This window comes from Geotrypetes seraphini, chromosome 10, assembly GCF_902459505.1.
Source record: "Geotrypetes seraphini chromosome 10, aGeoSer1.1, whole genome shotgun sequence".
In the NCBI taxonomy this organism is placed as follows: Eukaryota; Metazoa; Chordata; class Amphibia; order Gymnophiona; family Dermophiidae; genus Geotrypetes; species Geotrypetes seraphini.
Window position 1 is genome coordinate 132,137,111 of NC_047093.1, and position 12,506 is coordinate 132,149,616.

At 46.0% G+C, this 12,506-nt stretch overlaps 1 protein-coding gene and 1 pseudogene across 4 annotated transcripts in view; one reads left to right on the forward strand and one right to left on the reverse strand.

Moving 5' to 3' along the window:
• LOC117367671 overlaps positions 1–12,506 on the reverse strand; it is a 154,901-nt pseudogene that overhangs the window by 96,371 nt on the left and 46,024 nt on the right.
• Positions 1–12,506, forward strand: part of LOC117367632 (zinc finger protein 271-like) — a 204,055-nt gene that overhangs the window by 79,193 nt on the left and 112,356 nt on the right. The window contains exons 1-5 of one of the 4 annotated variants that reach the window (XM_033960389.1): positions 29–233; positions 5,424–5,550; positions 6,580–6,693; positions 7,137–7,250; positions 9,854–9,982. The exons of 2 other annotated variants lie outside the window; for them this stretch is intronic. In XM_033960389.1, coding sequence (XP_033816280.1) covers positions 210–233; positions 5,424–5,550; positions 6,580–6,693; positions 7,137–7,250; positions 9,854–9,982 — 508 coding nt within the window. In that variant the 5' untranslated portion in view covers positions 29–209. Of the gene's footprint in view, positions 1–28; positions 234–4,740; positions 4,845–5,423; positions 5,551–6,579; positions 6,694–7,136; positions 7,251–9,853; positions 9,983–12,506 lie in introns of those variants that run through there. One more of the 4 variants, XM_033960386.1, reaches the window with a different exon arrangement.

Genomic DNA, 12,506 nt, shown 5'->3' on the forward strand with positions numbered 1-12,506 from the left:
TTACTTCAGCAGAGCTGCAAAAGCAGATAGGATTCAGAATATAGGCAGAAACTTTCTGTGTCCTGCAACTGGAAATCCCTGAGACCCAGTAGAGGGGCAGAGGAGGAGCCTTATCTGAGACCCTCAGGAATTTGCCCAATCTGCTCATCTTTAGGGAGAGGGAAGTCTACAGCCTGAATCCCTCCCAGCAGCTGCAGAATTCAGAGGAAATGTCTGCCCTGGGTTTTGATCAGGTAAGAAATTCTTCTTTCTTTAGCAACTCTCCAGACCGGCATAGGTTAATCTTACAAGCGAGTTATATCTCATCATGACCAGCAGGTGGAGACTGAGACAAAACTTTGCAATAGTACATATCATGTGACGCCTCCCTAATTACCTCAGTCTTCTCTCAGTCTCCAGCAGGTGTGGTGAGCTGTACCCATCTCCCTTGGTAGGGCTGTTGGAATTTGTTTAGGTCTTTTGTCCCCTTTTTACTGCCGGATTGAGCTTGGGTGGGCCCTGTTTGGGTCCAACCTCGGGGGTGTCATACCTGGCGGGTCTCTTGCTGGGTTCCTCCCCCCTTTCTCCCCAACATATTTTTAGAGGTGCCTCAGTAGTAAGCCTTGCCCCCTAATTCAAGCAAGGCATACTGCTTTGAGAGCCAATGGAGTCTGTTCTGTAAAAAAAAAAAAAAAAAAAAAAATCCTGGGGTAGTACCAGTCTAAAGGGTTGCTTTCCCTTTAAATATGCTCTAAATTACTGTATTTTTCAACTAACCGGCACTTTTTCTTTTAGCTAGGTCATGTATAGAGCAATTAAGCACTTCTCAGGGGAAGAGGTGCTCAATTTGCCGGCCGGCCTGAAAACAGCTGTTTGGGCCAGTGTAGTGAAGGAGCCTCGTCGGCAGTGGGGGCTCCCCGCTGCTAGTGCCTTGCGAGCTGGCAGCGGTTTGCAGGGAACCCCGGTCTTCCCCTGCCGCCCACGGAGGGATTTCCTATCAGCTGTTTTCTTTCACAATTGATGCCGGCTTTTGGCCTGCTTTAGCAGCTGGGGCAGTTGAGGCTTCCCAGTCGCTACAGGCCCTGGAAAGGTTGATTTTGGTGGGAACTTCACCATTTTTCCTCACATAGCCCCTCCATCTTCTATGTAGCCTCAGGTGCTTTCTCCCTGTTATGGCATAACAGGAACAGGTTTCAGCTGGGTCCCCTGCTGGGGCAGGGAGTCCCATGGTGCCGCCAGGGGGTTTTTCCCCTCATTTTCTTTGTATAAAGACTATTTTCAGATGGCTGGGGGTCCTACTTGTGTCCCAGAGGTCTCGGGGGGGTTTGTTCCCTCCGCACCCCCTGCTGTTTTGACCCCTTAATTATTTTCACGTTCCCCCTCCTCCTCCCTTGTCCAGGACATGTCTTCTGAGGAGAGAACCTCCAGGATCCTCTCGAGGGGACAGCCGCTGGTACCGGGGACTTGGTTTTTCCCATCTACCAGCGAGAAGGCATTCGTGGAATGCCTTTTTCAAAGGGACAAGCTCTCAGATCTAATTCAGCAGATCTCCTCGGTGTTGCGCTTTGAGGAGGTGCCGCCTGGAACCCCGAGTGTGGAAGACCCTCTTCTTTTAGGGATCTCCTCTGCTTCCCGCTCCTGTCCGATACATCCGTTTTTTTTCTGGATATTATCCTGGCGCAGTGGACTTCGCTGGAGGCTTTTTCGCTGAACTTTTTCGGTGTGGGCACTCCTTGGCTTGTTTGTATCATGTCCTGGTGGGAGATAGGGCTACCTTACAGTCGCCAGTGATAGACACAGTGGTGTCAGCTATGGCCACGCGGCATTCTGTGCCCATTGAGGGCAGTTCTATCTTACGGGACTCTGAGGAGCATAAGTTGGAGACCATTCTTAAAAGGAATTTTGATGTGTCTGCCTTGGAGGTACAGGCAGCTATTTGTGGAGGACTGGTGGCTTGGGCCGTGTTTTGGGGGCCAAGCGGGTCCTTGACAGTGCTTCTGATGGCTTGGCTTGTCCTTTGTGCATCAGGAGGTGGCGAAGATTGAGATGGCTACCTCTTTTCCTCTTAGACGCCCTCCATGACTTCTTGCGGATGTCTGCCAATTCCATAGCTTTCGCTGTGGCTGCGCGTCGCACTTTCTGGCTTCGGCCTTGGTCGGCGGATGCGATGTCCAACACTAAACTCACTAAATTTTCTTTTCAGGGGTCCTTGTGTGTACAGAGGTTTTGAACAAGTTAGTTCAAACTCTGACAGACTCTAAAGTGCCCCATCTGCCTGAAGATGTGCTTTCCAGGCTGTTTGAGTTGGCACTGCTTGGGGGCATCTGCAAGATTTCCATCTGCTTCCAGTGGGTATTCGGCTGGAGGTGATTCGGGATAGAAACATAGAAACATAGAAAATGACGGCAGAAAAGGGCTATAGCCCATCAAGTCTGCCCACTCTATTAACCCTCCCTAACTACCCTCCTAGAGATCACACTCAGGTGGTGATACCTTTACACTTCCCTCGTAGAGATCCGACGTGGGCATCCCACTTATTCTTGAAATCAGGCACGCTGTTGGCCATGATCACCTGCTCTGGGAGCTTGTTCCAATGGTCAACCACTCTCTCTGTGAAGAAATACTTCCTGGTGTCGCCATGAAATTTCCCGCCCCTGAGTTTCAGCGGATGCCCTCTTGTGGCTGAGGTTCCTTTAAGAAAGAAAATATCATCTTCCACCTCTACATGACCAGTGATATACTTAAATGTCTCGATCATGTCCCCCCTCTCCCTGCGTTCTTCGAGAGAGTATAGCCGCAATCTGTTCAGCCTTTCCTTGTACGTGAGATCCTTGAGCCCCAAGACCATCTGGGTGGCCATTCTCTGAACTGACTCAACTCTCAGCACATCCTTACGGTAGTGTGGCCTCCAGAATTGTATGGTTCTGCTCTGCAGTTTGCTCGCTCCCTGCCAGATTATTTTCAAGCTTCTCCTTGTCAGGCAGCATGGAAGAAGCAGGCTTTTCACCAGACCCTTCAAAGATCTCAAAGCTGTTCTTCCAGTTCCCCCTCAAAAATGTGGCACCGCCAGGTACTCATTTTACTTTGTGCTTCCCAAAATACAGGAGTCCTTTCGGCCCATCTTAGATTTGACGGGGGTCAAAGGGGCTATCAGAGTTCCGTCTTTTCGCATGGAAACACTGTGATCTGTGATTCTGGCGGTTCAGCCAGGGGATTGTTTAACCTCTCTTGACCTGTCAATGGCCTCCTTGCATGTTCCAATCCGGGCCTCCCATCAGCGCTTCCTTCATTTGGCAATCTTGGGTCAGCACTATCAGTTCTGTGTGCTTCCTTTAGGTCTGGTCACGGCTCCACGGATTTTCACCATGGTGGTCGTCGCAGCGGCCTTGCAGACAGAGGGCATTCTGCTGCATCCCTACCTGGATGACTGGTTGATTCACGCAAGGTCATTCCAGGAGAGCACCCGGGTCCTGTCTTGGGTGGTGGAGTTTCTACAGTCGCTGAGATGGGTTTTCAACCTTGCCAAGAGCTGATTGGCCCCCTTGCAGCGCCTGTAGTATCTTGGGGTTGTGTTCGACACCTCCTTGGGGAAGGTCTTCCTCCAAGAGGCCCGGTTAAGCAAATTGTACTCTCAGATTCATCTGCTTATGGCATCCCGATATCCTCAGTTGCAGGATTTCCTCATAGTCTCGGGGTTGATGGCGGCTTCCCTCGACATGGTGAGGTGGGCTTGGGCCCACATGCATCCTCTCCAGTATGCTCTGCTTCAGAGGTGGTGGCCCCAGAGGCACAGTTGGGTTCTCCTTGTTCCTCTGAGGGGCTTGGCACGCTACAGTCTTCGTTGGTGGCTCTTGACCTCCCATCTTGTTCAAGGGACAAGTTTAGATCAGCCACAGTGGACGGTGCTTCTCCCGAATGCCAGTCTCCTCAGATGGGGAGTTCAGGGTCTAGGTCACTCAGCTCAGGGCATCTGGTCCACGTAGGAGGCGACCTGGTCGATCAATGTCCTGGAGACCAAAGCCATCCATCTGGTGCTGTTAGCCTTCCACTCCTTCTTGATGGGCAAGTCAGTCAGGGTTCTGTCAGACAATGCCACAGGGTGGCCTATGTCAATCGTCAGGGGGCACCAAGAGCACTCAGGTGGTGCAGGAGGCGGCTGTGCTCATGGTCTGGGCAGAGTCTCATCTTCAGGACATCCCGGCCTCCCACATAGCTGGAGTGGAAAATGTTCAAGTGGAGATGCCAGTAGAGCTGGCAGAACTTAGCCTCAAAGCAGAGCATTGAGATTGCTCTATAAGACTCTGGAAGGGTCAGGTCCTTCCCTGGCTTAGGTAAAACAATCACCTGAGCTCTACATAGGGAATCCGGCATAACTTACCCATCTATAATAGATTAAACTGTTCCTTTAAAATTGGCACAATATCATTCCCCATTAATATATAAAATTCAGCATGATATCCATCAGGGCCTGGTGCTTTACCCAAGTTGCTTTTTTGAATTGCCAATTCAACTTCATCTAGGGAGATGGGCAGACTAAGCACTCGGGAAGCCTGCGGCAATAGCACGGGCAAATCCATACTATCCAAATAAACTGCTGGATCTACCCTGTATGAGGCCCCCTGGAATACAGAGCCTCAAAAAAAATGGTGGAATTCCCTCGAGATCCTACCATCATCATGTACCAGTTTACCTGTCTGATCCCGAAGAGTCAATACACGGTGCGAGCCCTGCTCCCGATGAACCATATGGGCCAACATACCACCTGGCTTGCTACCAAAACGATACAGTTGATATTGATAATACATTGCCGAGTTTTTGGCTTTCTGATGGAGCAGCTCACTCAACTCCGCTTGTGCAGCCAGGAGGTTAGTCCGCAACTCCGCAATCCCTCCTTAGGCCAGCTACCATAGGCCCTCCACAGCCACACCAACCTCTGTCCAACCGCAAAATCGCACGATCCCGTAATTTCCTCTTGGTACTAAGATACGCTATTATATGTCCCCATAACACAGCTTTCGCTACCTCCCAATACAGTATGGGCTCAGCCCTATAAATTATGCTTATACTGTAATTATATACTTTGTAGTCTTTATTTATAAATGGTTTATTTTGTTTTAAAAATGGTTATATCTATATAGTTGTCAAATTTGGGGCTAGCAATTTTTATCTTGTTTTGATTTATGATGTAAGTTTTTGTTTTGAATGTGTTTTTTATTTCTCTTATGTTTTATGTCCATTTTTAGCCTCTTGAGGTTGGCAGTTTATACTTAAACATGTGTCATCAAGAGTGTTTTTGGATAAAGAATTTTGTGAACCCCACTGGCATTGTTGTCTTTCCGTCATCCTCGCTGTTTGGTGCAATCTGGTCTCACTGACAGAGCTCATATAACAGTCTATTAAACCCAGTGAAACTGTGGCTGAGGGTGTCCTTTTTCCTTTTCCAGGCATTGGTCACATTCAAAGATGTCGCTGCTTATTTCTGGGAAGTGGAGTGGAACATTCTGGGAGAACAGCAGAAGGAGCTTTACAAGAAAGTCATCAAGGAGGTTCATGGGATCCTCTTGTCACGAGGTAAATATGTCTTCTCTATCATCTATCACACAGGTCCATTAGGAAATTAGTGATTAAAAAAATCACAGGTTTCATGTACCATAGGCATCCAAAATGTAGAACCTGGTTTCTGATGCCATCCTAAATCCAACAGAAGCCAGTGAAAGACTGAGGCTTCATAGATGACCTGCCAGGTTTTCAGGATACCCACAATGAATATGTATGAGACAAATTTGCATGCTTTGTCTCCATTGTATGCAGATTGTGGATACCTTGAAGACCAGAGTGGTGGTGAGACCCGAGGACTGGACTGAGAACCTCTGATATAGAACAAATGTTTGGTACAGACCAGGAGATTTTACTGCTCAGATATCTAGTTGAGAACTAAAAAATCTTATGAGGATCTGACATGTCACTTCACTCTAGTCAACTGTACTATAGAACATAAGATTTGCCACTGCTGGGTCAGACCAGTGGTCCATCGCACCTAACAGTCCGCTCACAAGGCAGCCCCCAGGTCAAAGATCAGTGCCCTAACCGAGACCAGCCTCACCTGCGTATATTCACTTTCAGCAGAAACTTGTCTAGCATTGTCTTGAATCCCCGGAGGGTGTTTTCCCTTATAACAGGCTCTGGAAGAGCGTGCCAGTTCTCCACCACTCTCTGGGTGAAGAAGAACTTCCTTACGTTTGTACGGAATCTATCCCCTTTCAACTTTAGAGAGTGCCCTCTCGTTCTCCCCACCTATACAATGTGTAACTCCCTTCGGATGGTAGCAGATGTCGCCGAGAAGACTGACATCTGCGACGCCTCCATCTAGGAGGATTATGAACAGAAGAGAAATATCTACACCAGCAAATTTCCAAGGTTTAAGCGTAATCAAGTGGCAGGTTGTAGCTGCCTCTTCTCTCCAAGCTTCGTCAGACAAATACTCAAACCTCCCCTTACCCACACAACCCTCCGTGCACATTTTCATGCACTGCTTTTTCAGAACAGGAAACAGGGTTTCTATTTACAATTAAATGTCATTTTCTTCCCTCTTCTTAACAGGTTACTCAATTGTTAATCCTGATGTTATATTCAAGATTAAAAAGGCAGATGAGAACTATTTCACTCAACACTTTGAGTGGGAAGGAAAAGGAAATCCACATGACCTCATGAAGAGTAAGTAAATGTTTAGGATTTAAAGGGCTCTGCATTTTTCAGATCATAGGAGATGGGTCCTCGGCATCAAACATTTGGAGACTTAAAATGTATTTTTTAGCTTAGTATTATTTCCTTTTATTTTATTTTTTTAAGAAATTTCTTATTAAATTTCACATCAGTGAGGAAAGAACAATACAGAACAATGCAATATATCCAGTCCACCTTACAGGGTAATCTGAAAATACAGCACAATAAGTCACAAGATGGCCACCACCAACTGAGGAAGGTTTCTCCTCTTGTTTCAATGTTTTGTCTAATAGTTGCTTTCAGTTTGTTTGCCCATTCCCCTGACTTTTAATTAATTTTTATAATTCTGTAAAGATGTAAACCGCTTTGGTACTTAAAGTGGTATATCAAGTCATAACTTGATGAATCCTTGTAAATGTATTTCTCCGCCACAGGCCTTCCTGTTGTAACATCTGTGTTCTCACTGAGTGTTAAGCAAGAGGAAGATCTCCCCTTCATGGATCCTCCTGAATCAGAGACATCTGAACAGATTCACCCTCCCATAACAAGTAAGTATAAAATTCCTCCTGCACATCTTTAATAAGGTCAGCCTGGACCATTCAGTAATTTAATGCAGAGAGGTTAAAAAGTCATTATCCTCTCTCTTCTTCCCATGGTCTGTTTACCTACCTTGGATGGAGGAGTCAGACCTACAAAACCCTTCATCCTAATGTCTTGGGGCTGAGAAATCTGTATTGTTAAAAGAAATGGTGGTGAGGAGGAAGGAACAGGATGCAATTGGAATGGAGTTTTTGTATTGCTGGTGGATTAATGTAAATCACTTTAGATAATGCAGTTTACACTAATGCATTTTAATATTAATGGATTGATTTGTACGAGTTTGCATGCAACACAGTTCATTCACTTTTTTGGTTAATTTACTGTAAGTCTGCATTGAAGTTCATGAGAGGCGATCAAAATACAAGTTGAGGAAGATTATAAAATAAAGTTATTAAAGGGAATGTCCCAATGTTTTCCCCAATAATAAGAAATACTCAGCACCCCAGTAGGAAGAGATAGTGAACAATTAAGATTCAATGGAGCCATGAGGCAAATTTGGACAGGAAAATTTTCAGATGAAGAACTTTAATGATGATAAAGAACAGTAATTAGGAAAAGGTGAGAGAAGTTAAGGGAATCAGGATCTATTGCAAAAGAAGTATAAGATTGAGGAATGACTAAACATTTCTGAGAATGCAAAAGATTAGGGAAGAAAATGCTTTCTGTAAGTGTCTTATTTTGGCCCAAGCTTTGAAGACTTTACATTAAGGTGTGGAATTAATGGAGGGAAATGAAATGCATTCTTCTTCTCTCCCAGGCTTTGTCCCCTCCTGATTTCCCTATGGGACAGGGGTCTGGGAACAGAGGAACTTGTGCTGAGAGAATCTTCACATTTGGCTGTTTGTGATAATAACTGAGATGAGGCGTTGGATTGACTATGACTCCCAAAGCTCCGTTTGCAGCATTCGGAGCTCTCCAAGCCAGGCAGATCCTCCTGCAAAGAGATTTCAGGCTTTCATCTTCCTAATAACCCCCAGGGTTTCTAAAATAAAACAAATTCACTATGACATTGGGGGACATCTTAAGGGGGGGGGTCTATGGGAGCTACCAGTGACTCTCTGGCATTGAAATGAGAATAATTACCGTGCAAATAACTTACATCTTGCTGCACTGTATGCTTGGAACAAGCTGCCTGAATCGCTATGGTGGGCTCTGGTAGAGAGTTGCGCGAGGACAGAAATCCCACCCATCTCTGCCTGTCCCCACCAGGATCCTCTCCGTCCCCGCCAGGATCCTTTCCGTCCCCACCAATCCCCGTCAGGATCCTCTCCGTCCCCACCCATCCCCATCAGGATCCTCTCCGTCCCCACCCGTCCCCGCCAGGATCCTCTCCGTCCCCACCCATCCCCATCAGGATCCTCTCCGTCCCCACCCGTCCCCGTCAGGATCCTCTCCGTCCCCACCCGTCCCCGCCAGGATCCTCTCCGTCCCCACCCATCCCCGCAAGGAATTACCTCCATCCCCGCCCGTCCCCATAAAAAGCAGCAATTACTTCCGACAGGATCATCAATTCCACAGTTTCTTTTGTGTTTGCGCTGCTGTTTTCCTTGTGGAATCTCTTTGGTGGAACCCTTTTTTTGTTTTCTGTTCAGGTAATTAATTTGTAAACCCCCTCTTTTACTAAGGCTGACATGTCCATTTTATTATATGGACGAACCCTGCTTCCAAAGCCTTCCATCTCCGTGGGAGTCCCGTTGGCTAGAGGGGGGTCCCCGTGGGAGTCCCGTGGGTTAGGGGGGATTCCCACGGGACCCCCGTGGGACCCGCAGGATTCCCGCGATCCCCATTCCTGTGCAGAACTCTACTCTGTCTCTGGCAGTGTTCAAGGCCCAGTTAAAAGCCCATCTCTTTGAGAGTGCTTTCAACTCCTTTTGCCTTAGGTTCTGCATCCCCAACCCTATATGTCGTGTCTGTCTGTCCAAGTTAGACTGTAAGCTTTTCCGAGCAAGGACTGTCTATAAATGTCAAAATGTACAGCACTGCATATGCCTTTCAGAGCTATATAAGTGATAAGTAGGCCACATGCTAATGGGAAAATTAGGAGATGGCCATTAATAGGGAAAATAGAAAAATCAGCCATTTTACCCCAGCAGAAAAATGGCCTTAGGGCGTATAGATGCTCTAAGGCCACTTTTCACTGCTGTTTAGTAAAAGGGCTCCATAATGATTTAGTTGATTTCTAGTTAGTGGTTTCAGGAAGATTCTGATTTCGGACCTGTAGCAACTACGTGAAGAACAGTCTGGTAAAAAAAAACAACCAACAACCCCTAACCTCTTCATGACAGAAATTTCCATTCTGTTTATACAGTAGCAGAATCCACAACAGCATCCTTTGTAGCTCTTGAGAAAAGAAGTTGCCAATACTTCAGAATTGGAAATGTTCGGGGTGTTGGTTGAATAGATTTCTGATGACAATCAGTCCAGCAGCTCCCCTCTCTTTTTGGCTCCATGCTGGTGGCAGAATCTAGAAAAACAGCATAATGCTGAGCACTTACAATGTAGGCTGGGGTAACTTTTCTAAACGTATTGCAATATCTTTTTCATATAACAGACTCCCATAATGTCACGCCTGACATTTTAATCCGATTTGAGCAAGAGAGATTCAAGACTGAGCCTCAGGAACCTGAGGAAAGAGGAAATCTGACCCCCACAGGCACATGTGAGGAACTGCAGGAAGCAGGTAATGTAGCTTAAAGCGAGAAATGGGGAAATGCAAACATTTTCTACAAGAAAGACGTCTCCTGGCCCAGGCACTGTTAGAATGAGGTGCTATAATCCCTGCCCCTGCTTCTAACCTTTATTATGAGGAGGATATGTTTGCTGTATCTACATCTCCCTTATTTTTACTTTTCTCATTTCCTTATTAGATCTGCCTTTGTGCTTTTCTCTTTCTCATTTTCCTATGTCTCTGTCTTTCCCCTTCTTCATCTATCAACACTTAGGGCTTCATCTATAAACAGTGCCGTTATCGGCGGCTGCCTACAAAATGGCCGCCGATCACATGCCAGTCACGCAATGGCGCCATTCACAGAATCTCGCCTATGTGAAAGATAGGCGCCAGAAATGTAGGTCAGGGTTTTAAAAGGCCTACATTTCTGGCGCCCATCTTCGTGAGAATCATGCTTACGGAGACGCTTTACGATGCTTAATGCCAATTCTGGCATTAATCAGGCCTACAGTGGTGTTAGGCGTTCTTAAGCACCTCTGTAAGCGTGGGCGGCCCTTTTTTAGAAAAAATTTTTGTTGCTTTTTAGTAGGCGCAGCCAATTAGTGCACCAATTAAAGCAATTATAACCAATTAAGTTGCCCGCTGCCTAATTTAGTGCACCATTTCGAGAATCCAGGCCTTTCTGTCTCATTTTTTGTCAGTTATCTTCCTTCTATGTCTCAATTTCTCTGACCTCTCCTGGTACTGCTTCAAGATGCTAAACCTTCCTTCTACCCACCAGCTTCCAGTTGCAGAGAGTTTGCACTATTAGAAGTTACACGGTGTGATTGGCAACTTAAATTTGTATTCATTATATAGAGAGACTTCACCTCCATGTTAATTTTGTATTCTGTCGGTTCCCTGACGCAGTACCGAAACGTGGCACGTCGGAACCAGTTAGCTGTTTAAGCTAAGTACCAATGTAGGGTCATGAAATGGTTAACTGTTGTTTAAAATATTGCTCTGGCCCACATAGCTGAAGAAAGTTTACAATTTATTGACTTCATCTGCCTAAAATGTATGTCCCTGCCTTACCACATTGTAAGCTAAATAGATAAGAGTTTGAGCCATGATGTGCCCTGCCCTTCTGTACATGTAGCATTTAGACCTGTAAGATTTAGATAAGCAGAGAAATGAGCTAGTTTCCTATAGGACTATAAGTTGTACCCCTGAATCTTTCATAAGTGCTGGCTTAGGACCAATAATAATTGTAGAAAAGTTATAGAAGTAACAAATGAAAATTGTAGTTTTTGCATATATTAGTTTGCGAAAAGGGCATAAAAGTCAGTGTATTTCCTGTTTCTGACACTCTAGTAGGCAGGCTATTAACTGCACTAGAGTCCGGTATACCATAATAAATCTCTTGTACTTTCTTCACGCCTCTGACTTTGTGTGTCCAAGTGACCTTTCACCAACATTTGTTATCAAAAAATTGAGTTATAAGCTTTAGCATAGCTGTACAAGCTAGCAAATAGAATACACTATAAAAACGTCTTTGGAGTCAATGATTGGTGGGTGAGGCGGAGAAATCAGCCTTCATGTCTCTGAGCGGAGCTCTATGGCATTTATAATTTGACAACATTTTGAGTTAAAACTCTTTTTCAATATTATTTTTTGAGTGACTTTTTCAGTTCCATCTATCTCTTTAGTCACTCAACAATTACATTATAGTTGCGTCAATTACCCCTGTAGCGTTTTTTGATCCAGTTGCAGAGAGGCAGGCAGGATGGTCTTACTGGAAGAGGCTGCAGGAAAGGAGGAAAGATGACTCCCACTAGGATCAGGAAGAATAATGAGCACCAGGATAGAAGGAAGCAGGAAAGACCACACTGACATCAGTAGGGGTGGTTCATAGACAAAATCGCGTGAGACAACGGCGCGCCGACAACTGAGCGCAAGGTTGACAATTTTAAAGGGTTCCGACAGGGGGTGTTGGTGGGGAACCCCCCTATTTTACTTAACAGACATCGCGCTGGCGTTGGGGGGGGTTTGGGGGGGTTGTAACCCCCCTCATTATACTTGAAACTGAACTTTTTGCCTGTTTTTTAGGGAAAAAGTTCAGTTTTAAATATAATGTGGGGGGTTACAACCCCCCAAACCCCCCCCACAACGCCAGCGCAATGTCTGTTAAGTAAAGTGGGGGGTTCCCCCCACACCTCCTGTCGGAGCCCTTTAAAATAGTGCTTTTCTTCGGCGCGCCATCAACCTTGCGCTCAGTTGTCTGCGCTCAGTTGGCGTGCCGTTGTCTTGCGCGATTTAGTCCCGTCACCCTAGGGGTCACCCTAGGCAGAATGACTCAACATGGCATCAGCAGGATGGATGGCGGCAAAAAGGAACAGAAGAAGAGGAAGCAAATGTGGTGATGGAAGGGCTTCCAAAGGAAGCAATAGAAGGGCGAAAAGGAAGGTGACCACTGGTATCCATATTGGGAGAGAGGAATACTGAGTAACCCAGCCTCTGGCAGTAGCAGGGGGAAGGGAAACTGGAAGACCCAGAT